Genomic DNA, 27,603 nt, shown 5'->3' with positions numbered 1-27,603 from the left:
TACTAAATCTTTTTTAATTTCATTAACAATAAAATCACTGTTCTTTACAAAAAATGCCCATTTATCACTGAATGCCTTTACAGAATATTGTCTTGTCCTAAAGCATGCATCGCATTACTTAACAGACTGTGACCTGGAGCTCAGTATCTTTACATAACATTTGTGAAAACTGTAACACCAGCCTGCAGGACAAGATGAATTTTAAATGCCAAAATGTATAAATGTTTTGGAAACTGAGGCACTTGAAAAAGATTTTGTGGGAATCTTACATGAAAATGTTCATGTTACACATTAAGTGAACGGCATGACCAGAGAAAACATATGCGACCCTGGACCACAAAACCAGTCATAAGTGTCAATTTTTCAAAATTGAGATTTATACATCATCTGAAAGCTGAATAAATAAGCTTTCCTTTGAAAGCTTTCCATTTGTTTGTTAGTATAGGACAATATTTGGCCGAGATACAACTATTTGAAAATCTGGAATCTGAGGGTGCAAATCTGAATATTGAGGAAAAAAAAAAAATCTGAATATTGAGAAAATCGCCTTTGAAGTTGTCCAAATGAAGTTCTTAGCAATGCATATTACCAATAATTTTAAAAATATATATTTACAGTAGGAAATGTACAAAATATCTTCATGGAACATGATCTTTACTTAATATCCCATTGATTTTTGACATAATTTTGACCCATACAGTATATTTTTTTGGCTATTGCTACAAATCTGGTTTTGTGGTCAAGGGTCACATATGCTTTCTGTTGCTCCACATCTGTCTCCCTTCTAATCCGATTTTATAGTTTCATGAGGTAGAAAACAAACAAAAAAGCTTTAAAAGCTCTAAAACACAATCACTGCTGTCTGTATTCATAAAACGATAGTTTAGAAACACAAAAGTTTATAAATTGTATAAAAATATTAATAATGTTGAAAACAATCAACAAGGGATTTTTAATGATAATTTAATTTAAGTGCCTAACAGCTCTGATTTGGAGAATTTTGTCTGTGGATTATATGTATATATTAAATTCTATATAAATAATATTCGCTAAAAACCTTAGTATATAAACAGTAATAATATATTTTATAATAATCCGTAATTATTATATCAAAATCAAAGATCACTTTTTTTTATATAAACATTTGAATTTTGTCATATTGGTATATCATCATAATTACGTGACATGCAAATTTATTGCTTGGCACAAAAATGCTTTAAAAAAATCAGTAGTGGTGCAAAACAAACTGTTTTTAAAACCAAGTGGCGTTCAAACTCTCAGGTTCAAAATTAGGATGCCACGAAGATATTCTGCTGCTCACAAACTGATGTGGAGATACACAGCTCTGCAGAAACCAATGTGTGAAGAGCTCCTGACAGCATGTACCTTCATCAATCTTCAGCTTATTGTTTCACAGACATGTAGTATCTTCTGGTTGAAATCTTCTGGCTGGTCAGCATACACATAGTGTCCTGCACCCCGTATGGCCTAAAACCAATGCATGTCAATAAGAAGTTTAATATTAGTACATAGGCACAGCCTAAGAATACCAAGAAAACAATACAGTATGTGTATCAGAAGAGCCATAATAAACTGTAGGTGTTTATTTTGAACCACTGCCACAGATTGTGATGTAAAACATTGCAATATTTTCGCTTGGCTCTTTTTGTATAACTAACTTTCCTAATAACTTGAAGATTACACAACGGCATTGCAGAATTAGCTCCGTTATTGTGGTGAGAGGAGTCAGTCTGGAACACGAGCGCATTCATTGTACAAAGACCTTTGTTTCTGGACTGCCAATTCAAGCAATTACAAATTGTACTTGTACAAGACTGCTTGCTCCCAACATTTTAATCTATTAGAATTTTTGCAAATTAAACTCCCACCCTGGGTCAGAAGTTACTTGTGAAAGTTGTGTCATCCAGTCAATGTCTGTGAAATTCCATAATCCCATTCCTATATTATGCACTAAAGCGGAAATACTGTCGTGTTGCCTGTTGCCTTTAAAAAAATCACCCCCTTTAGTGTTGCTCGTCTCAAAATGGTGTCAAAAATAGTATACAACTGCTCCATCCTTCAATAATAGCCGCTCTGACAATGACAAGGGATCTTGATCAAAATAAACTTCAGTCACTCATTTGGAACACTGTGATCTTTCAGAAGCATATGCAGAGGTGTAGGTGCTACACGCAGCGCTGTCTGGCTTTCTCCTTATTACCTCATTGTGACTAGGTGTGCTAAGTTTCTGAATACAGAATAAGCAATGTAAATGTGGGCAGCCATGTGTTCAAATGCATTCATCTGTGTGATTTTGCTAAGTTACAATATGTTTTCATAATACCTCAAACGATCAAGAAAATATGACCTCTTTAAGGCAATGCAAAAGTCTCTATGAGTGACAGTGTGTGTTGAGCAGTGAATGGAGAACTCACAATGATCTCTACATGGGAGTTTGGCCTCATTTCTTTGATTGAATTGCCGGAGTGGCCATCTATGCTGGAGCGTGAGCCATAGATCACCGTAATGGGGATGTCGCTGTGAATCAGGCCAATTCTCTGGAGCATGGGCCTCTTTGCCCAGCCATACGGAATGGTCATGTTTTTAAAGGCTGTTTCACCGCTAAAAAATTAGAATCATAACAAAGAACAGACCGTTATGAGCATTTCAACATTCACGCATATATATCTTGTACAAGGCCATTCACAACAAAAGCATAATGGAGATATAGATAGATAGATAGATAGATAGATAGATAGATAGATAGATAGATAGATAGATAGATAGATAGATGGATAGATGGATAGATGGATGGATGGATGGATGGATGGATGGATGGATGGATGGATGGATGGATAGATGGATGGATAGATGGATAGATGAATAGATGGATGGATGGATGGATGGATGGATGGATGGATGGATGGATGGATGGATGGATGGATAGATATGTTACCTTGGAATTTGGACATTAAGATGGTAAATATATTCTGTCACTCTGTTGTCATTATACACAGCTGCAAATTTCTTTTTGAAGTCTGGTCTCAGAGTCTGGACAAGAGTAGGGCCTACAAAACAATGTGAACACACATCTGTAAAAACTAAAAATTTAAAATCCACCTGAAATCGATCTATCCAAAAATGATGGATAACCCATAAAATGTTCATCTTATCATCAATTCTTCACTTCATATGTCACATGTTCCCATAGTCAGTGACTAATGTCCAGCTCCATTCAGAATCCTACAGAACTCGTCAGAAAGCGCTGCAGATTTCCAAGGAATTGGACGTCCATCACTCACCAAGTTCTAAACATAACCATTGGTGTCTTGTCAGGGGAAGGCGCACAAACTACTCAAAATATTGAGGTGGAAAATTTAGTTAATACATTTCCAAATTATTAATTTTATGTCTCCAGAATGTGTATTTCTTGTTTGTAATGTTGATGCAATTACTGCCAATGCAACCAATATCAATTATTTTACTTTTTTCAGCATCTAAGTGCACAGAGAAAAAGAAAATGCAAAGGTGTCTACTAGCCTATATCAACCAATCATTGCAGAAACGTGATTTACATTATATTAATTTGAACTGCTTGCAATAAAGACAACTACATAATTATAAAGGGTAGAATAAATTATAAAACTATAATCCAACAGACTAACAATAAACGGTATGCACTATATAGCAAATCTCATCTGCTTGATTGTTTGCACATTATATTGTTGCAAATATATTGGATATTTAAATATGTGACCCTGGACCACAAAACCAGTCTTAAGTGTCAATTTTTCAAAATTGTGATTTATACATCATCTGAAAGCTGAATAAATAAGAAAATAAATAAATAATATTTGGCTGAGATACAACTATTTGAAAATCTGGAATCTGAGGGTGCAAAGAAAATCTAAATATTGAGAAAATCACCTTTAAATTTGTCCAAATTAAGTTCTTAGCAATGCATATAACTAATGAAAACTGATGTTTTGATATATTTACGGTAATAAATTTACAAAATATCTTCATGGAACATGATCTTTACTTAATATCCTAATGATTTTTGGCATAAAATAAACATTGATAATTTTGACCCATACAGTGTATTTTTGGCTATTGCTACAAATATACCCCAACGACTTAAGACTGGTTTTGTGATCCAGGGTCACATATTTTTATCCGCATACATACAGTATACTTGTGTAGGGTATCATATAGCAAATCTTAGCTGATTGATTGCTTGTATCATCACAAAATATAATCTTCCAGCTCTAATCTGCTAAATGTGACTAAGGCATGGAGATATAAAGAAATGAATAACAATAACATCATAATTTTCTGTAAAGTTTCTTTGAAAGAGTTTGCATTCTGAAAAGCACCATACAAATAGACATGAGACTTGAGAAATATCGAATATTTGCCAAATTTACCAAGTTACCACGTGAGAAAAAACAAAAACAAAAAACAAATACAAATTCAAACTGAAGATGCATGTCAAGCTGGACATACAGCGATAATGTTTATTAAACAGTGGACAGTGCCAGTCAGGATTTTGTGGTAGGTGAGTGAAATTATATTCATTCTTAATTTTTCTGTCTAAAAGTTAATAAGGGAGGCTATTTTAAACAGTTAAAAACACAAAACTGCAGTTTTATTAAAAAAAGGATAGTAATGTGCCACTGCACATTACTATTGGGTTGTTTGTTAAATATTCTGGCTAATTGATTATTGGTTTCAGTTTTCATTTATAAATTGAATAATTTCAGATTATTCATCTTTCAGTTACTAATAATAGTATAGTAATCATAGCTCCATTTAACACTATGTTTGATAACAGAATTATGCAGATTTCCCTTAAAAAAAAAAAAAATCAGCAATTATAAATCCCTAAAAAAAAATCAGCATATAATCAGCTTTGAAAAAAGTAGATTCTGTCTGGGCTTGCTTGTGATGTTAGAACCATCCTGAGTCAGGGGAATTCTGGCTATTATGCTACTCCTAAAATACTGGGGACTTTCTGTCCAGGGGATATTATACTAAAACTAACACTCAAGAAAACGGAGATGACGCATCATTTTTGGACCGATCTGAAATGAAGATACTACAAGATCAAACATTTATCATGTAAAAAAATAGGAAAAGAGGGAAAGAGAAATGAAATATTATCCCAGACGAGTTATTAAAAAGCTAGCTTGATAAAATATGATTGGAACATCATCATTAATATTAATTTATAAACTTTAGAATACAAATATTCAGATCCTGGAAAATTCTAGGGTTATTGCCAAAGCCAATTTGTTCTTGCAAAACTATTTTACAGCAGCATATACACAGAAGGCAATGCGATTAATGTATGAGATATGAGACAGGTATGAGGTATGATAAGTGACGTGTTCCAATTACTGAGGGAATAATTTCAGTGAAATTACAAGCACAACATCTTGGCTAAATCTGTCCCTGGGTTTTATTAATGAGAGTCTTTATCAAATGGTGTTCCACATCATTTAAGATATACAAGCAAGCACATCTTGAGCCTTAAGCAATCATTTCTCTTTCTCTCATTATTACATTTGATTTGCACTCTCAGGTTAGAGTAAATCTTACCTAAAGGTCCAGCCAATCTGAGACCAGCGAGAGGGTTGAATGGGCTCAGCATTGCCCCTATAGCTTTGATCCACACAGGAATGGGTCTATCTTGGTCTCCTGGGTCAGGGCGCTCTGGAAACCCCCACGGTTCCACCAGAATCAGGTGCTTTACTCTGGACAATGCGTAAAAAGAGGGACATGCTGTAAAAAGTCTGTGCATAGATCACAACCCCATTTAGTGTTTTTTTTATTGTCAACTTCCAGCAACTTCTTTTTTTTGGGTAGTAATCTGCACACTTTTTATTTAATATAAAAATCTTAGTGGATATAACAGAAGCAAAAATAAACTCAGGGAAACACAACAACTCTAATGCTGTTGAAATCTGATGCTAACAAAAATAATTTCGAATCAAATTCCGAGGTCAAACTTCAGACAGAAATAAATGTTGTGGGAAATGATGAAACAGGAAGGATGTGAAGAAAAGCGGTTTGCATCAAGAGTGCACAATTACAACACAGCACACAGAAATGAGTTTTTTCATCAAAGGGCTGATTTAAAATCAGATTAGTGGATACAGAACTACAAATGATAAATTTGAATTCATGGAAGTAGAACTACAATGGGGGAATGTACATAACTACTAAATATTTAGCTTTATATACATATATATGTATATGTAATAAGTTATGTTTTATCTTAAAATTTGAGCAATGCAATTCTCTGTTCTGACTGTGTTGAAGTTCTTTAAATTGCCATTGCATGAAAACGTGCATAAAATGCAAGACAGACAAATCTCAAATTCTGACATGTTCCAAGCTCTGCCGGAACCATTATTATAATGTTTACGATTATGATACATGACCATAAAATTATGCAACAAAATTTAATCGATTAATATGACATTTGCGACTTTTAGTATATTAATCAAATGTACTTTATTGTAGAAATAAGCTTGCACGTTTTAAGTATTTAAGATCATAAGTATATTTCACTGACGTTGAGCTCGTTTTCTTCTCTTTAGTTACAAACCTGGTTGGGTATGTGATTGCGTAGGACGCAGCCAGATATCCTCCTAGGTTATGGCCTAACATAATCATACTTTCCAGGCCCAGCTTCTCTCTCCACTGTTCGATGGACTCCACAAACTGGAGCTCAGCCTCCTGTGCATCCGTGTTAAAGTGAGGTCTGCTGCTCTGGCCAAAGCCCAGCAGGTCGAAGGCGTAAACGGGCCTCTGCTGAGAAAGAGAGTCCAGGTTCAACGCCCAGAGTCCCACACCACCCCCAAATCCATGCAGCAGCACCAGAGGGGTCTTATTTTCCACTGGCCCCTTAAATACCAATGTCCACAGTGAATTTTTGTCAGATATGTGCACAGACTGCCTGCAGAACTTGCTTGTGATATCTGATAGGAATAAAAGGGAAAGAGAGGGAATCAGTAAGTTTCTCCTTTACAGAGAACCAGACTTTTATTTATTGATTTATTTTTAATCAAATAAAACTTCAGTTCAACAAGGATGCATTATATTCATCAAAAGTGACATTTAGACAATATTTCTATTTCAACTAAATGCTGTTCTGAGAAGAAAAAGTTCCTGTTCCTGTTGCTTGAGTTCTCGGTTCTTGTTTTTTGCCATGCTTTCTGATTGAGTAACACCTGATTTTTGGTTTAGTTTATCATCATATTATTGTTCATTTTTGTCATGCAGTACATACATACATACATACAGTAATGTATACATGCATTCCATGAACGTTTTCAACATTGATGAGGGATCATGTGTACTGCCTACTGCATTTTAAATTATGGGAGGCACTTTTGGGGAAGTTCCACTCAAAAAGACTGCAACAAATCATTTCAAATCATAAGATTACACTATAAAATAATTCTTATCCATCATTTTGACTGAATGGGCTGTGCATTTTCATTAAAGGGGTCATATGATGCTATTTTAAAGATTATTATTTTGGGTATTTGGTGTAATAGAATATGTTGACATGCTTTAATGTTAAAAAAAAAACATTATTTTTCAAATACTGTACATTATTGTAGTTCCTCTATGCCCCGCCTCTCTCAAACGCATTTTCTACAAAGCCCTCCTTCCGACAAGCACAGGCTGCTCTAATTGGCCAACTGACCCAGTGCATTGTGATTGGCCGAACACCACAAGCACGTGTCAGAAATGTAACGCCCCTTACCATAATCGCGAGCTTCCGCTTTCAAGTTAATCTTACCATCAGTCCAAGCCTGAAAGGGGAACAGAGTCGCGTGACGGACACAGTGATGATGCTCGTATGAAATTGCAGTACACAAGCCGCAGTTAAGACGATTTCTGACGGGCTGTACACTCCGCTGTGATGTGACCCTGTTCCCCTCACACACACACACACACACACACGACACGTTACGCACAAAACTCTGCATTTGAACAATCAATAGCAAATACTTCAACTCATAACAAAACATGGTTACAGTCGCTGATTAAGAAGCGCCAGATTGTCATCTCAAAGTCAAAACAGACCCTTTTTTTTATTTTTTTTTTTAAATAGCCTTTGTGTTCCTGTCTGTTGTGCTGATGAGAGGTTTGCGATTGTAGCTCCGCTTTTTTATTGAATCTTTACCTTACTTTCACTCTCTGTTGTTTAAAGTGATAATATATAACTTAATTCCCACCATATTTCTGGTATTATCTATCAAACTAATCTAACTAATTTGATCGTTCGCTTTTAAAACCGCGAGTGCAGTGCGTTAGCATTCGTTAGCCGGTTAGCTTGTTACTCACGGTTCCATTCGCGTTTCATGTTCTTGCCTATTATTGTTTTCTTTTTTCTCGCTCTGTTTTCATTTCTCTGTCGCTCCGTTTTTCAGGAGTTCATCAAACAACAGTGGTAAGTGGTAAGTTAAGTTGGTATCATTCATCAGTCACGGTGAGTAATGGCTTCTTGTCCTGCTATTGTTGTTTGCACTGCTTGCCACATTCATGGGATTCACATGTGATAAATGCAGGGAAATAGTTAGGCTGACAGAGCAGAATTTAGAACTAGAGACACGCATCCAAACTTTAGTTGAGGATAGTAAGAATGTGAGGGCTATAGATATGGCCTTGGACGCAACTAGCTCAGGGAGTCCTGTACATTGTTCGGTTCCGGCATTAGATCCCATGCAGCAGGGCAACTGGGTGACTGTGAGGCGGCCTAGTCGCGGGTCTAAACACCGCTCTTCCGTTCCGATCAAAACATCAAACAGGTTCTCCCCACTCAGTGACGCACTCACTGAGAAACCTGATGAAAGTGCTCTAGTAATTGGCGATTCTATTGTACAGAATGTGAAAATAGAGACACCAGCCACCATAGTCCATTGTTTACCGGGAGCCAGAGCGCCTGACATCTTGGCAAATATAAAAGTGCTGGCTAATGCTAAACGTAAATTCAGTAAAATTGTTATCCACGTCGGTGCTAATGATGTTCGACCTCGCCAGTTGGAGATCACTAAAAATAATGTTAAAGAGGTGTGTGAACTTGCAAGTACGATGTCAGACACTGTAATATGCTCTGGTCTGCTCCCTGCTTACTGTGGCAATGAGATTCATAGCAGACTGTTGTCACTCAGTGTCTGGATGTCTAATCAAGATGGCGCCGCTGTGTTCGGACGCCGTGAGGTTCGCTCCACTGAGAATTTGCTTCTACCTTCCTTTTTACTTAGTTTTACTTTCTCTTTTTACACATCTCACGTCGGCACTGATCACCTACAACATAGAAACACTTTTGGACATTGGAAACCGCTACACCAACCTGTTTCAGGACACTTTATCCACGAATCCTGCGTGGCCTCTGGAGATTCTTCGGAACGCGGAGATAAACAACACCCCCCCGAGGCGACGGATCAAGAAACACCGCGGGAAGCGCGCTGGAATTCGAGTCAGACTCAGGAAAAGGGCTCACAGTCCTCCTCTCCCAAGCATTCTCCTCGCTAATGTCCAATCCTTGGAGAATAAGATGGACGATCTTAGAGCCAGGATTAGTTTCCAACGGGACATTAGGGACTGTAACATCCTTTGTTTGTCAGAAACGTGGCTTTCGTCCTCGGTCCCGGACACTGCTGTAATGCCGAGTGATAACTTCTCTGTCTTTCGGACGGACAGAACAGCAGAGGCCGGTAAATCCAGGGGTGGAGGAGTATGTTTCATGATCAACAAGAAATGGTGTGACCCCAGGAATATCTCCATTCTGTCGCGTTCCTGCTCGCCTCATCTGGAACATCTTTCCATTATCTGCCGCCCATTTTATCTGCCCCGGGAGTTTTCATCGATCATTGTTACTGCTGTGTACATTCCACCACAGGCGGACACTGGCTTGGCTTTGTCTAAACTTCACGATGTGCTCAGCGGCCACATTAACAAACATCCTGACGCTGCCTTCATCATCGCGGGGGACTTTAACAAAGCCAACCTCAAGCAGGTCATGCCGAACTTTTACCAACATGTATCCTGTCCAACTAGAGGACCAAACACACTGGATCATTGCTACACTCAGTTCAAGGATGCCTACAAAGCCCGCTCACTACTGGCTTTTGGCAAATCGGACCATGCCGCCATCTTTCTAACACCGAGATACAAACAAAGGCTCGTTCAGGAACCTCCGGTGCAGAGAGTAGTGACGCGCTGGTCCTCCCACTCAGAGACTATGCTGCAGGCGGCGCTTGATGACGTCGACTGGGACATGTTCCGGGCGAGTTCTTCTGACGTCAGCGAGTTCACGGATGTAGCATTAAGCTTCGTAAACACGCTAACCGAGCAAGCTACAGAAACAATAACGATAAGGACATTCTCCAATCAGAAACCGTGGGTGGACAGAACAATCCGTGCCGCGGTTAACACACGCACCGCCGCTTACAATGAGGCTCTTCTGTCTGGGAATACGAGCGAGTACAAAGCATCGTGCTATGCTCTCCGACGCGCAGTAAGAGCCGCCAAACACAGATACAGAGAGAGAATTGAGTCTCATTTCCAGCTCAACGACTCTCGACGGATGTGGCAGGGACTGAGGACCATCTGTGACTTCGGAAACAAATCCTCCGCGGAGGTGAGAGCAGATCCGTTGCTGGCCGACGAGTTAAACATCTTCTACGGCCGCTTCGATGGCAACGGCGGTGGCGCGTTTCTGCCGACCAGCGCGTCTGGAAGCAGCAGGCAGAGCAGCGATGATCCTGTAATCACCGTGTCGGAGGATGAGGTTCGGAGGGCGCTAAAGAGAGTGAACGTCAGGAAAACAGCCGGACCTGATGGGATAACCGGCCGTGTTCTGAGGTCCTGCGCCGATCAGCTCGCTGGTTTGTTCACTTCTATCTTTAATGAGTCCCTTGCTACCGCCGTGGTTCCCACCTCATTCAAAAAATCCATCATTATCCCTGTGCCAAAGAACAATAAACCCTCTTGCCTGAATGACTATCGCCCAGTTGCCCTCACATCTATAGTCATGAAGGTTTTTGAGAGACTTGTAAAGAGCCACATTTGCTCCTCCATCCCTGATACTCTGGACCCTCTTCAGTTTGCCTATCGCCCAAACAGATCCACGGACGATGCCATTTCTCACGTTCTCCACTCTTCCCTCACACACTTGGATAGCAACAATGGAAATTATGTAAGGCTGCTATTCATTGACTATAGCTCAGCTTTCAACACTATAGTCCCCATCAAACTGGCATCTAAACTCACAGACCTCGGCCTAAACTCCTCACTCTGTGACTGGATTCAAGACTTCCTCACCGGCAGACCTCAAGTGGTGAAAGTTGGCCAGTTCACCTCAAACTCCATCACTCTGAACATAGGAGCCCCACAGGGCTGTGTCCTGAGTCCCCTGCTCTACTCTCTCTACACGCATGACTGCGTGTCCTCTCACAGCTCCACATCTATTGTCAAATTCGCTGATGATACTGTGGTTCTGGGCCTCATCTCCAACAACGATGAGACCGCATACTTAGACGAGGTAGAGAGACTCACATCATGGTGCCAGGACAACTGTCTCTCTCTGAATGTGAGCAAAACTAAAGAGCTGATCATGGACTTCAGGAAGAGACAGCAGCAGCCCTACACACCTCTTATGATCAGTGGGACCCCTGTGGAGAGGGTGAGTAGCTTCAAGTACCTCGGTGTAAACATCTCCGAGAACCTGACTTGGACTACACACATCCAAACTCAGGTAAAGAAAGCCAGGCAAAGACTGTACCATCTGCGACAGCTGAGGAAATTCAGGGTCTCACCAGCAATCCTGAAAACTTTCTATTCAGGGACCATAGAAAGTGTATTGACTCAGTGCATCTCAGTGTGGTATGGAAACAGCTCCAATCAGGACTGCAAAGCACTACAGAGAGTTGTGCGCTTAGCTGAGCGCATCTCAGGGTCTGCTCTCCCCTCTCTGCAGGACATCTACCTCAAACGCTGCAAAAATAGAGCTGTCAAAATAATCAAGGACTCTAATCACCCTGGTAACCAGCTATTCACTTTGCTTCCATCTGGTAAGCGCTTCCGTAGCCTGAAGGCAAAAACTGAGAGACTTAGGAGGAGCTTCTTCCCCCAGGCCATCAGGCTCCTAAACTCTAACTCTGTGTCATAACATCACTTGACTCCATGTAAATATCACCATATCAATAAGCTATTCATAATTTTTCTCTACCTCATATTGCTGCTATTATATATCCTGTACAACTTTTTTGCACATTATTTTGCACATTCCTCTTAGTACTATTTAAGTCAACAACATACTGACCTGCACATTTATATTTATATTTTTTATCTATCTTTTTATTTTATTCTTTTTATTTTATTTTATTTTTTTCTACTTTTCTTCTCTTAATATTTGTATACTTTATAATTGCACTGTCCTTGGAGCGGACCTGACCTACATTTCACTGCTGGTTATACTCTGTATAATTGTGTATGTGACGAATAAAACTCTTGAATCTTGAATCTAAGTGGTGCCCGCAGAATAACAGACTTTATAGACAGTTGGACGAGTTTTTGGGGCAGACCTGACCTGTTGAAAAGAGATGGTCTTCATCCCACCTGGGGTGGTGCCGCTCTTCTCTCTATAAATATGGCACATAGTCTTAGAGTTCGTACTTGACTAACTGGGGCCCAGGTCAGGAAGCAGACAGACTGGCTAAACCGACCGTCTGCTAGTCGCCTCACGTCACAGAAGTCAGTTAATTCTCAGCACATAGAGACTCCTTCACCTAGATATCACACTATAGAGACTGTGTCTGTTCCCCAAACTAAAAAAAACAGAAAACATCCAAATTAAGAGTAACCAAATTAAGAGTAAACTATTTAATAGATGTTAAACAAATAAAAAATGTTTATAATACAGAGAAACAACTGATAAAACTTGGCTTACTGAATATCAGGTCCCTTTCTACAAAAGCACTTTTTGTAAATGATTTGATCAATGATCATTGTTACGTGCAGTACTGGACAAGGAGCACGACGAGGAGCAGGAACAATTAAACAGTCTTTTTAATATACAATCCAGGAACAAATACAAGGAGTCTCAGGAAACCAACAGCACAAACACAAGAACATGAAATAATAACCGACAAACTAACATTCACACACAGGAACTTATAAAGGGGCAGATAATGAGGACCAACAGGTGAACACAATGACTAATTAGACAACATGGGGAAAACTAGGTCATAAGGGAAGACATAGACATGTTACAGATCATAATCTAGATTTGCTCTGTTTGACAGAAACATGGCTAAAACCAAATACATTACTTTAAATGAGTCCAACCCCCAAGATTACTGCTATAAAAATGAGCCACGTCCAAAAGGTAAAGGGGGAGGTGTTGCTACAATATATAGCAATATTCTCAGTATTTCCCAGAGAGCAGGCTTTAAGTATAACTCGTTTGAAGTTATGGTGCTGCGTATAACATTATCTAGAGAAGCATGTGCCACCAGGGCACCACACAGACTTTATTAAAGAATTTGCTGATTTTTTATCTGAGTTAGTACTGGCTGCAGATAAAGTCTTAATTGTTTATCCATGTCGATAATGAAAAAGATGCATCAGGATCAGCATTCATAGACATTCTGAACTCTACTCTAGGTTTAATACTGTCACATGGAATTGATGTTAGTAGTGTTGAAATTCTGCAGCAAAGCGATGATATCTCAGATCACTATCTAGTCTTGTGTAAACTCCATATAGCTAAAACTGTAAATTCTACTCCTTGTTACAAGTATGGTAGAACCATCACTTCTACCACAAAAGACTGCTTTGTAAGTAATCTTCCTGATTTATCTAAATTCCTCAGCATATCCAACAGTGCAGAAAAACTTGATGATGTAACAGAAACTATGGACTCTCTTTTCTAGCACTTTAGATACAGTTGCTCCTTTACGCTTAAGGAAGATCAAAGAAAACAGTCTGACTCCGTGGTATAATGAGCACACTCACACCCTAAAGAGAGCAGCCCAGAAAATGGAGCGCAGCTGGAGGAAAACAAAACTAGAGGTATTTCGTATAGCTTGGCAGGAAAGTACCCTATTCTACAGAAAAGCATTAAAAACTGCTAGATCTGATTACTTTTCGTCTCTTTTAGAAGAAAACAAACATAACCCCCCGGTATTTATTCAATACAGTCACTAATTAGGGCAGTCATGGCCTAGTGTATAGAGAGTTGGATTTGTAACCCGAAGATCGTGGCTTCGAGTCTCAGGTCTGGAAGGGATTGTAGGTGGGGGGAATGAAGAACCAACACTCTCGCCACCCTCAATACCACGACTGAGGTGAGACCCTTGAGCAAGGCACCAAACCCCCACCTGCTCCCACTGCTCCGGGTGTATGTTCACTCCGGGTGTATGTTCACTAATGCAGAGCACAAATTCCGAGTATGGGTCACCATACTTGGCCACACACCACTTCCCTTAAATTAACAAAAAATAAAGCATCAACAGGTGTTGGCATTTCCCAAGAGCACATCAGTAATGACTTTATGAACTACTTTACTTCCAAGATCGATACTATCAGAGATAAAATTGTAACCATGCAGCCGTCAGCTACACACATCAGATATCAGATCCCCCTGAGGAACAATTCCACTCATTCTCTACTATAGGAGAGGAAGAATTGTATAAACTTGTTAAACCATCTAAACCAACAACATGTATGTTAGACCCTATTCCATAGGGGTGGGCGATATGGGAAAAATATCATATCACGATTTTTTATAGAAATATCACGATTCACGATTTTTATCCCGATTCTTTGTTAGTTTTACTATTTTGGTTTTACAAGTTGTCTGAGCATTACAGCCAAACTAGAAAGACAAAGATGCATGGCAGATATTTAGGCCAAAGTGGGTGAAGATAAAAAATCTTTGTCATTATTTTATTTTTCTTATTAAAAAATAAGAACAAAGATACACATTACAAATACACATAATATACAAATAAAACAAACAGTGCTTTATTTCCAGGTACAATAGGTGTATTTAGCAGAGCATTCAATGAAATTGAATGAACAAATATAAAAATAAAACACTAGATAGACTGATTCCTAAAGCAACTGTATTAAAGTTTTTCAGTCAAGAATAGTGAGTGATTTTTCTCTTTGTGTTTTGTTGTTTTGTTAACGTTAAATGAATAGTTCCCCCACAAATTAATATTCTGTCATCTGTCTGTCAATTCTGTCATAATGTTGTATTTTTATATCATCATTTACTCAAAAGTTGTTTTAAACCGGAATGAGTTTCTTTCTTCTGCTGAACATTTATAAATGCCATTTTGAAGAAGGTGGAAAACCAAACAGTTGCTGGTCCTCAATGACTTCCATAGGATTTTTCTTTCCTACTATCAAAGTCAATGTAGACCAGCAACTGTTTGGTTTTCCACTGAGTAAATAATGACAGAAATTCAATTTTAGGGTGAACTATCCCTTTAATGACAGTCGACAGCATGTTTAGTGTCCTGTCCCTTTAAGAGCTGCACGCATCTAATATACAGTACAGGCACGCATCCGTTTCTCTCTTAACTATTTACTTTCATTTTAGAGATAACCAACTCAGTCTGTATGTAAACCTTGTGTGTTTTGACAGTATTAGCGCAAAATATAACTTAGTTGAGTAATCAGGCGCTGTTAGACAGGCGTTTTAGTGCGCGTGCTTCAGGTGTATGCGCTCAGAACAAGCGCACGTCAGACCAGCGCGCGAATTAAACATTTAACCAGCAAGGCTTGTATGCAAATAATGTACTTTTGCGATCGCGAATAAGTGCAGTGTCCTGTCTGAGTAACTCTACTGCTGTATGTCGTGTTGTACAGTACATAGAGACGGCGGCACCAGAACTGTATTTGACAATGTGCGCGGTAGCGCGATACTACGATATTTCTTCAAAAGCAGATCGTGAGACATTTTTATCGTCCACGATCAAAAATCGTCATATCGCACACCCCTACTATTCCATCTAAACTACTAAAAGAGCTGCTTCCAGAAGTAATAGATCCACTTTTTATGCTCTCAACGTCAAATGCAGAAATGCTAATTCATGCGTTTATGACCTCAAGGTTAGACTATTGTAATGCTTTACTGGGTGGTTGTTCTGCACGCTTGATCAACAAACTACAGTTGGTCCAAAATGCAGCAGCTAGAGTCCTTACTAGAACCAGGAAGTATGACCACATTAGCCCGGTTCTGTCAACACTGCACTGGCTCCCTATCAAACATCGTATAGATTTTAAAATCTTGCTAATTACTTATAAAGCCCTGAAAGGCTTAGCTCCTCAGTAATTGAGTGAGCTCTTATCACATTATAGTCCTCCACGTCCGCTGCGTTCTCAAAACTCTGGCCGTTTGATAATACCTAGAATATCAAAATCGACTGCGGGCGGCAGATCCTTTTCCTATTTAGCACCCAAACTCTGGAACAATCTACCTAACACTGTTCAGGAGGCAGACACACTCTGTCAGTTTAAATCTAGATTAAAGACACATTTCTTTAACCTGGCTTACACATAACACACTAATACACTTCTATTATTCAAATCTATAAAAGGATTGTTAGGCTGCATTAATTAGATCAACCGGAACCGGGAACACTCCTCATAACACACGATGTACTCGTTACATCGTAAGAAGAATGGCATCTACCCTAATATTTGTCTGTTTCTTTCTTATTCTTTTTCTCAGTCTGTGTCCGGATCAGATGGTGGAGTGGGAGATGATGTCTCCTGATCGTCCCTGATCGTCAGCAGAGGCCGGATACCTGGATAAGCCCCGAGGACATATCCCCAGTGAAGACCTCGACTAAAAATACAATAAAACTAAAAATAAAAGAAAATAACTAAAGATATAATAAAATACCTAACTACATAATACTATTATTGTTAGAAATTGCAACAATATAAAAATAGAAAGATAATACATTTATACAATAAATAAACAATAATATCCTGGTCAGAGGAGAACTGGCCCCCCGACTGAGCCTGGTTTCTCCTAAGGTTTTTTCTCCATTCTGTCACAGAGGGAGTTTTGGTTCCTTGCTGCTGTCGCCTCTGGTTTGCTCAGTTGGGGACACTTAATTTCTAGCAATTATCATCGATTTGATTGCACAGATATTATTTAAACTAAACTGATCTAGACAATGACATCTCTGAATTCAATAATGAAATGCGTTTAACTGAAAATTGAGTGTTTAACCTTATTATTATACATTACTGACACTCTATCCTTCAATTTGATACTGTTAAGTGCTTTGACACAATCTGTATTGTTAAAAGTGCTATATAAATAAAGGTGACTTGACTTGACAGCCAGCCTTGTACTCTCCTAAATTCACAAAAATGTCATCCATAAAATGCGTACCACAAATTCGAACATTTGGGTTGTGCTGTTCTGTTGTAAACAAATCTTAACCAATGATTCCTAATTGCATATACTTTTGGAAGGCCAAATAAAGTGATTTTGCTTTTGCCTAGAAACACACAGCATCTCCCTGACATGGCATCAACACTAGGGGTCGACCGATATGTGTTTTTCAGGGCCGATACCGATTATTACAGACCATGTAGACCGATAACCGATATATTGAACCGATATATGTGTCTGGTGTAAAAATTAAAATGAATGTCAAAATTAAGAATAACAAGGGCTCTGACAAAAACGGCCTTCCCTAGTGTTGGTTGCACTTCTTACTCTTGTCTTCCCCCATGCATCCATCTACAATAAGGGTAATATATAAAGAGAGAGCTAAAAGTGGGGCCACTGCATGCTTCATGATTAAGCCTATGAATACTAAATATTACAGCTAAACAGCTTGGGGAAATGTAAGTATTTGGCTTCAATAATTTACATGTTAGAAATGTATGTGTAATAGCATAACCTCTCATAATTCTTCATTAATTATTTTCGGTTGACTAAATCATAACCTACAAGAGGTGACTATTCAATTCATCATCTAATGCACATCAGTTGATTAATTTAAAAAGCGCAATGTATATAATAAGTGTAAATAATTTAATTGTCTTCATAGCTCCATTGTAGAAGTTGCGAAGAAGACCACAACTATTTTAATGAAACTATAACACTAATAGCCTGTTATAGGCTCACTTGGTTCAATAGCCTATTGAAATGTCCCAATTTCCGTCATCCTAATCTTGGCCTATGTGACAGTAACTTAATCTTGGCCTATGTGACAGTAATTTCCATAAAACATTAATTTAATTGATCTTTTAATCAAATGAGATTTATCTTTTAATCAAATTAAACTCTATTTTTTGGCAAACAAATGTGTTTACTATTAAAATTAAAACATGTAAGAAATAGCGTATTGCGTGATTGTTCTTTTAAACAAAAGTTGTAATAATTGTAGTAGCATTAGTAAATAAACCAAACTTTTATTTTGACGGGTTGCCATGAGGACCTCTTAAGTTTCTGTAGCCTATTTATGATATGACGATCGTTTTACTCAAACGAAACAGTCAAATGCTCATGAAGTAACTCTCAGAGCAGTTCTGGGGATAATGTTCATGTATTTATGTCCTCATTTAGTGACATGGCAGATGCGGAATACACCGCGAGCGTCGCGCACTTCAGTGTGTGTGTGTGTGTGTGTGTGTCAAAACCGCGCGTCTGTGCCTTTTACATATACAGAGGCACGCCGAACATGCAGAATTCATATTTAAATAGTCTTTTTGCAGCTTAATGTTTACAGAGAGTCCATATCATGAGTCGATTTAAGTGTACTGACCTACTTTTGATTAATTCCTCCAAACTTCGTGACTCCGCGTTATACAGTAAATTCCATTTATATGACTGGATTCCGCGATTCCCCCTGCGTTTCCCCCTTCTCGGAAACCATAAATAGATAATATTGAGGTTTTTACAACTTCAGTGTAGTGGATTGTAATTTATTGCAACTTGAGCCACGTCTGCTGCTGCCTTTGAGAGATAACTGATGCGTGAAGCAGCACCAGTTAGCAAGCGCTTTCGGTGTGAGAGTGACTTTAGTCTTCCACGTTGACTGGTCAGACTCCTGACTCTCAACAAATCAGATGCGCGGTGGGCGGAGACTGCTCTAGGCCACAGAGTGGTGAGTTCCGACAGGCTGCATCAGAGCCAAATAGCGCGTTTCAAAATTAAATAATTTTATCGGCACATCGGTTTTGAAAATGACCGATACCGATTATCATAAAAATGCTTAATATCGGTGCCAATAATCGGCCAGGCCGATAATTGGTCGACCCCTAATCAACACTACTGCGGTTACTGAAACCACGCCTTCTTCACATTTGGGTGGCATTATGAAAATATTTCCACTTTGTGACGTAGACATGTGGGGGCGTGTTTGAATGAGGCGTTTTAGCCTGGTCTGGATCAGCCTTCTCTTTTAGATAGAGCAAATCCTTTTGTGGGAGACTTTGAGCTTTGTAATTCTGCAGATCCTAGACATGCACAAACAGCTACATAACACACTAAAGAAAAGGAAAACAAGAAATAGCATCATATTGTCAGACTTTGTTTCCCTGTGTCTTATGTTTCCACGTGCTCCCTGTGTTTCCTTATGCCCTTATTTGGTTTTGTTCCTGTTCCTGTCCCCGTTTTGGATCATTAGTTTACTAGTCCCCAGCCTTGTGTTATTAATTATCTAGTTTAGTCTGCCCTTTATAAGCCCTGCGTTTTCCTGTGTCTGTGTCCGATCTGATCGTCTTCATGTGTTCATCTGTGTCTCCAGTAATCCGAGTTTGGTAAATAAAGATCTGAGTTTCAGTTTGAAAGAAGTTCCTCGCCTCCTCGTTCCTAGCTCCAGTGTGTGTCGTGACACATATGACCCCTTTAATTTTCTATTTTCAGATTTTAGGAGAATAATGTTACATTTGGTATATTAATGTTATGTGATACAACAACAATATCTATAGAAAAGGTATTTTCAGCTTGCTGCATTATTGTCAGAGAACGACCAGGCTTTCCTCTCAACCAATTGCCACGATCCACGTCACCAGAGTTCTAATCACCCGCACCTGCACCTCATCAGCGAACAATCACCACACACTTAAAAGCACTCTCCTCAATCACAACAGTGTCCGATCTTGTTGTAACATACAAGGACCGACGCTCTCAAGACTCATAGCTGAGTATACTACCTGACGATACTTACCTGTTGAAACTTACCTCTTGTTCTGCTCCTCTTCATCTTCCCCATCCGCAGATCCAGACGCTCGACGACGGACACTGTTGTGGTTACCACTCACTGGACACGTATCACGGCACACAGAGCACTCCCCTGCACGCTGGAGGTTCCCGCTGTCATCATCCCTGTCAAAGACACAGTGACTGAGTTTATCCCGGCTCACGGGTCTCCTGTAACTCCATTGACTTCTACTCATCTCAAGAATACCAACCCCTCAGTTCTTCCGATTCCAGATTCACTATTAAACACCTTTGTTCTTTCACTAACCTGCTGTGTCTGACAAGTTCATTACAGAAGATCGGACCTGGACAGCAACATCATGAGTACAGCTGATCCCTTCCAGGAACTTGTCGACACACTCAAGAGGATCCTCACTCATTCCACCTCTCCTCCCGCACCAGCTCCAGTACCTTCTCCAGCCACTTCCGCATTCAGCTCTTCTTCGCCGATCATGTTCGCCAGTCCCATGGCCCGACCAGCGCCGTTCTCAGGTGATCCCGAGGAGTGCAATGGCTTTTTGTTACAATGCTCACTAACTATTGATCTGCATCCTCAGATGTTCACCTCCGATCAAGCAAAAATTGCCTTTGTGGTCACCTCGCTCCGGGGACCAGCCCTCAGTTGGGCCGAGTCGATCCTGAGCCAAGCCGGTCCCGCAACACATTCCTATGTCCAATTTCTCGCCCACTTCAAAGAAGTATTTAGCAGCTCACCGGGGGACTCATCGGTAGGCGAACAATTATTTAAGTTACGTCAAGGCTCATCGACTATCCATCAACACGCTCTGAAGTTCCGCACCCTGGCAGCCACGAGCGGTTGGAATGAGCCTGCACTACTTACTGCCTTCCGACAAGGCTTAAACCCCCGGTTGAAGTTACATCTCGCTGCTTATGATGATACTTATGGGCTCGAGAAGTTTATACAGCTCGCCATCCGCTGCTCGAACCGTATGAAGGCATGTCTTTCTGATACTCCCTCACCATCTGCCATTGCTACTCCTCCAACTTCCCAGCCAGAGGCCAGACCCTCACCGGAACCCATGCAGACAGACATGTTTCGCTTGTCCCCCTCAGAACGACAAAGAAGAATCGCTAACAACCTGTGTCTGTACTGTGGTGACCCAAACCACCGAATCTCATCATGCCCACAACGTCCTACTCGACTTGCGGTGAGTGGCATCCAACCTACCTTTCCCAAGATGAACCCTTTAACTTCCAATGCACATCTGATAATAGACTCTACTCCACTCCCAGTTACCATCCTCCTCGACTCCGGCTCGGCCGGGAACTTCATCTCCGGCGATCTCTGTCGAAGGCTCGACCTCCCGATCGCCGCGACAAAGACCACTTACCAGATCCAGTCCATAACCGGTATGCCACTCACTCCCAATCTTGTTGAGAATTGTGTTGGACCGTTGCAGCTTCGCGTAGGGCAACTCCATCAAGAATTCATTCACCTGTTGGTACTGGAAGAGGCAACTGTTGATGTCATCTTGGGTCTGCCCTGGCTGGTGAAACACAATCCAATATTATCCTGGAAGTCTGGCGAGGTGCTAAAGTGGGGTTCGTCCTGTTTCCCTCAATGTTTCCCGTACTTACCTCAACCTACTCATTGGGCAACCGTTTCACTTCCCCTACATGCCACCACTATCGAGAGTCCTGTGGATCAAAGATCCGTGGATATCCCTTCTGAGTATTCTTCTTACAGTGACGTTTTCTGCCCCCAGCGAGCTGCCAGACTTCCACCGCATCGGCCATGGGACTGTGCAATTGACCTGGTTCCGGGTGAGCCTGTACCACGAGGAAAGATCTATCCCCTCTCACTACCTGAACAGAAGGCCATGGAGGAGTACATCGAGGAAGCCCTCCATCAAGGCTATATTGTACCGTCCACGTCCCCTGCTGCTTCCAGCTTTTTCTTTGTGGCAAAGAAGGATGGAGGTCTACGTCCGTGTATCGATTACCGTAAGCTCAACCAGATAACTGTCAAATTTCGCTATCCCCTTCCTCTTGTCCCAGCAGCCTTGGAACAACTCCGCGGTGCCACCATCTTCACCAAACTGGACCTCCGCAGCGCGTATAACCTCATTCGCATCAGGGAAGGGGATGAATGGAAAACCGCTTTTGTGACCCCTACTGGCCACTACGAATATCGGGTCATGCCCTATGGCCTCGTCAACGCCCCTTCCGTTTTCCAGGGGTTCATGCATGAGGTGCTCCGGGAGTTCCTTCCCCGGTTTGTGTTGGTCTACATTGATGACATCTTAATCTACTCCCGGAGCCTGGCCGAACATCGCCAACACGTTGCGGAGGTCCTCCAGCAATTACGAAAGTTCCAGTTATATCTGAAAGCCGAAAAATGTCAATTCCATCAAACAACCGTTCATTTCCTGGGGTACATCATCAGTCATGGTGGCATTCGCATGGACAAGGGGAAGGTGGAAGCCATCACCTCTTGGCCCCAACCCACTACCATCAAGGAACTACAGAGATTTTTAGGATTTTCTAACTTTTATCGTCGCTTTATTAGTAACTACAGCACCATAACCAGTCCCCTCACTGACCTCCTGAAGGGAGGAAAGAAATCTCTCCATTGGGGCCAAGATGCGACCGACGCCTTCAACCGCCTTAAGGAAGCCTTTACGACCGCACCACTCCTAGTCCATCCCGAACCCAATTTACCCTTCACCGTAGAGGTGGATGCCTCTACTACCGGAGTGGGTGCGGTTCTCTCACAGCAGCAGGGGACCCCTCCGAAACTCCATCCATGTGCCTTCTTTTCTAAAAAACTCAGCCCGGCGGAGAGGAACTACGACATCGGAAACCGTGAGTTGCTAGCTATCAAGCTAGCGTTAGAAGAATGGAGACACTGGTTGGAGGGAGCCAACCACCCCTTCCTAGTCTTAACAGATCACAAAAATCTAGAGTACTTACGAGACGCCAAGAGGCTCAATCCTCGTCAAGCGCGGTGGGCGCTGTTCTTCACTAGATTTGATTTCAAAATTTCATACCGTCCAGGTCCTCGTAACATCAAGGCTGATGCCCTGTCCCGGGTTCACTCTCAAGAAGAGGTCTCCGATGAGCCCGAGGGGATCCTCCCTACCAACATTATTGCCAGCCCCATTGTATGGACCTCTCCTCCAGTTGTCTCCGATCCTCCTCCGGCCAATCCGCCGGGCTGTCCCCCGAATCGCCAGTATGTACCCCGGACTCAACGCACGCCTCTCATCCACTCCTCGCATACATCCATTGGTACAGGCCACCCAGGGGCCAACGCTACTCTCTCGCTGCTAAGCGATCGCTTCTGGTGGCCAAACATGGCAAGGGATGTGAGGAGGTTCGTTCAGGGCTGTCCCGACTGCGCGATATCCAAGAGCTCACGTCATCTCCCTGCTGGCAAACTGGTACCACTACCCATTCCCAATCGTCCATGGTCACACCTAGGAGTAGACTTCATTACTGATTTACCACTCTCAGATAAGAATACCTGCATTTTCGTCATCATTGATCGCTTCTCCAAATTCTGTAGACTCCTTCCTCTCCCTGGACTACCCACCGCTATACAAACTGCCGAGTTACTCTTCAACCACGTCTTCCGCTACTTTGGAATCCCGGAGGACATCGTCTCCGACAGAGGACCACAGTTCATATCACGGGTATGGAAAGCATTCTTCTCTCTCCTAGGTGTGACCGTCAGTTTGACCTCTGGATACCATCCTCAATCCAACGGGCAGACTGAACGCAAAATCCAGGAAATAGGGAGATTCCTGAGAACCTTCTGTCACGGCCGCCAGAACTCCTGGAGCCAGTTCCTAGGCTGGGCCGAGTACGCTCAAAACTCCCTTCGGCAAGGCGCCACTGGTCTCACTCCCTTCCAGTGCGTACTCGGTTACCAGCCTCCCCTATTCCCATGGTCAGGAGAACCATCTGACGTACCCTCGGTAGATCACTGGTTCCGGGAGAGCGAGGGAGTCTGGGACTCGGCTCATCACCATCTTCAGCAGGCAGTGCGCAGGCAAAAGATCTCCGCCGATGCTCGTCGCTCGACCCCACCTGATTATCATCCAGGACAAAAGGTTTGGCTCTCCACACGGGACGTCAGGCTGCGCCTGCCTTGCCGCAAGCTTAGTCCCAGATTCGTTGGCCCCTTTACCATTCTGGAACAGGTCAATCCGGTAACCTTCAAACTACAACTACCTGCACACTACAAGATCCACCCCACATTCCACGTCTCACTCCTCAAGCCGTATTTTCCTTCTGTCTCCCCAGAGCCTGGTCCGGTCGAGGAACCCCCTCTCCCTCTCATCATTGACGACGGTGCTATCTATAAAGTCCAGGAGATTTTGGATTCCCGGCGTCGGGGTGGTCAACTCGAATATCTAGTCGACTGGGAGGGGTACGGCCCAGAGGAACGCGCTTGGGTTCCCAGGGATGATATACTTGACCCGGATCTATTAAGTGAATTTCATTCCAACCATCCTGATCGCCCTGCTCCTCGAGGACGAGGTAGACCACCACGACGCCGGGGTCGGCCCTCAGGAGCGGGCCGTGGAGAGGGGGGTACTGTCAGAGAACGACCAGGCTTTCCTCTCAACCAATTGCCACGATCCACGTCACCAGAGTTCTAATCACCCGCACCTGCACCTCATCAGCGAACAATCACCACACACTTAAAAGCACTCTCCTCAATCACAACAGTGTCCGATCTTGTTGTAACATACAAGGACCGACGCTCTCAAGACTCATAGCTGAGTATACTACCTGACGATACTTACCTGTTGAAACTTACCTCTTGTTCTGCTCCTCTTCATCTTCCCCATCCGCAGATCCAGACGCTCGACGACGGACACTGTTGTGGTTACCACTCACTGGACACGTATCACGGCACACAGAGCACTCCCCTGCACGCTGGAGGTTCCCGCTGTCATCATCCCTGTCAAAGACACAGTGACTGAGTTTATCCCGGCTCACGGGTCTCCTGTAACTCCATTGACTTCTACTCATCTCAAGAATACCAACCCCTCAGTTCTTCCGATTCCAGATTCACTATTAAACACCTTTGTTCTTTCACTAACCTGCTGTGTCTGACAAGTTCATTACAATTATTTTCCTCCTGATTATTTTCATGTTTCCTTTGTATTCCGCTGTAGGTAAATGAACAAAAAAGACAACATATACTGAGCATTTGTGGTCTGCTCTCCCGATTTAATTTATGATATAAACCACGAATAATTCCCTGGAATGCACTAATAATCTTTCATTATTCTCCCCAAATCCTCATGTCTCTTTCCAGGCTTGTTTTGACACGGATGCTGTAAAATGTAATTGTTATGAAATATATACATAAATTACCATAATGATATCTATCATGTCCGTAATATTGCTGTGGATAGAAGGAGGATCTTTGGGAGTTATTAATGTTATGCTGAAAGTAATTTGTTAATGCTTTTACACTTTTAAATTTACTTTTAATGATCGATGGTTGAAGGGTATTCATAGAGCGAACTTAAGGCGTCATGGGGCGTAGGAAAAAGGTGGATAAATTGATACAAACAAAGGACACAATAGCAGTTACTCACACTGCAGCATCTTCTCTTCTACCTCCTTCAGTTGACTCTTTGATGTTGGGCACCAAGAGGGCAGCCAGCCAGTGATCCACCATGATCTACAATACAATGAAATGTGAGCCTCTTTTTCTTATTTTACTCAGACAGAAACTAAAAAGCCACGTCTGAAAATGGTTGTTCTTCATTAATAATAGTAATACTGATACTAAAAAATAAATACATACAGTACATACATATGTACAGGAAATACTATGGAGGCACAGGTTAAAATCTTTGGTAACACTTTATTTTAGGGTCTCTTAACTAGTTGCTTATTAGCATGCATATTACTAGAATATTAGCCATTTATTAATACAAATTAAGCACATACTAATGCCTTATTCTACATGACCTTATTCTACATCCCTAATCCTACCCAATACCTAAACTCAACAACTACCAACTACTAATAAGCAGCAAATTAGGTATTTATTGAGGGAAAAGTCGTAGTTAATAGTGAAAGTGTTCCCTATTCTAAAGTGTTACCAAATCTTCTTTCAGAGCAGTAGCTGACTAACTAAAAAATAAGATCTACATGAATCATATTCATGAAATATGAAATTTAAAAAAGTATATTGGATTTCAAATCTGCTTTCTAGAGAACACAAACCTTAGACCTCAAGAAAACTCACTCTGCAAAATCAAAGCAGCATTGTGCATTTAAAAAACAAGTACATTACAGTGTCCATGCTACACATATTATATGTTAATAAAATACATTATTAAACTACTATATGTAACTAATGACAAAGACAATGTTTAACCATACACATCCACAAAATAATTATATTGAGTAAGGGATATATATAGCCTATGTCCTAAAGAGAAACTGTTGCTATGCCCTAAAGCATGATGCCATCAAGAGCAATGACCGATTTATGATGAGTAATGACAAAACAGATGATATGGATTGTCATTGACTCCTTTTAAAAATGTTGTTGATTTAAATAGTTAAGGAGAATCTATGAAACTATCTCAAATCATTAATCACCTTTTTTAAAGCACCTGTTGAATTAAAAACACTGCTGAGAAAAGACACACTCTGACAAAACAATGCCACCAAAAACACTATTAGGCCAACAGTAAAAATATCCTACAAAAATAGTTTTCTATAAGTGGAAGGGAATAGATTTGTAGATCTGATTTGGAATATCGGTTCACATTAAGTAGTCCTATATGTAGTTTATTAGGATTGCATTGTTTTTATGTAATACCATAAACACTGTAAAGTGACCAAAACATGTTCCTGGTACTGTAAATGGTAATGGCACTTAATAGATGAATTAGTTTATGAATTACATTTGGACACATTTTACCTCAATGTCTTGTCCAAGAAACAGAAAACATTGTGGAAGAAACTACGAATACCAAGCAACATCAGTCTAAAGCAAGAGAATGTAAAAGAGCCAATGAATACAGTCAGGCAATTCATCATTTAGTTACATATTAAAGTGATTATTTATTAAAAAAAAGAAAGAATTAAGACTAATGTAACAATTAATACAATTTAAATAAGTAACACAGAATACATTAACAACAAACAACCTAATATTAGGTTTTATTGATCTACTAACAGTTCACATACAACTAAAACGAATACAACTAACTTAAAAAACAACGCAAATAAGCCGTAATTCACAGGGTTTTGTATTTAAATGTGTTTAGAGGGTCACACTTACCCAGTGCCCGCTAACACTGTCTCCTCAGCCATGTTTTCAACACTGTTTGTTG

The 27,603-nt window shown here is 40.9% G+C and overlaps 1 protein-coding gene across 3 annotated transcripts; it reads right to left on the bottom strand.

Annotated features, from left to right (window-relative positions):
- On the bottom strand, positions 1-27,603 carry abhd5a (abhydrolase domain containing 5, lysophosphatidic acid acyltransferase a). Of its 3 annotated transcripts, XM_079445575.1 has the most exons (8): positions 27,552-27,593; positions 27,189-27,254; positions 25,846-25,931; positions 6,614-6,986; positions 5,602-5,756; positions 2,957-3,068; positions 2,436-2,622; positions 1-1,488 (listed from the first exon to the last, which is right to left on the bottom strand). In XM_079445575.1, the coding sequence occupies exons 1-8, from the start codon at positions 27,581-27,583 to the stop codon at positions 1,399-1,401; spliced, it is 1,101 nt and encodes a 366-aa protein (XP_079301701.1). In that variant the 5' UTR covers positions 27,584-27,593; the 3' UTR covers positions 1-1,398. The 3 variants fall into 3 exon arrangements, with proteins under 3 accessions (XP_079301701.1, XP_079301702.1, XP_079301700.1); XM_079445576.1 differs by lacking the exon at positions 27,189-27,254 and having other exon boundaries at positions 2-1,488; positions 27,552-27,603; XM_079445574.1 differs by lacking the exons at positions 25,846-25,931; positions 27,189-27,254; positions 27,552-27,593 and adding an exon at positions 7,817-8,900 and having other exon boundaries at positions 2-1,488.

Source organism: Barbus barbus (genome assembly GCF_936440315.1).
Source record: "Barbus barbus genome assembly, chromosome: 21".
Classification (NCBI taxonomy): domain Eukaryota; kingdom Metazoa; phylum Chordata; class Actinopteri; order Cypriniformes; family Cyprinidae; genus Barbus; species Barbus barbus.
This window is presented reverse-complemented; position numbering and strand designations above follow the sequence as displayed.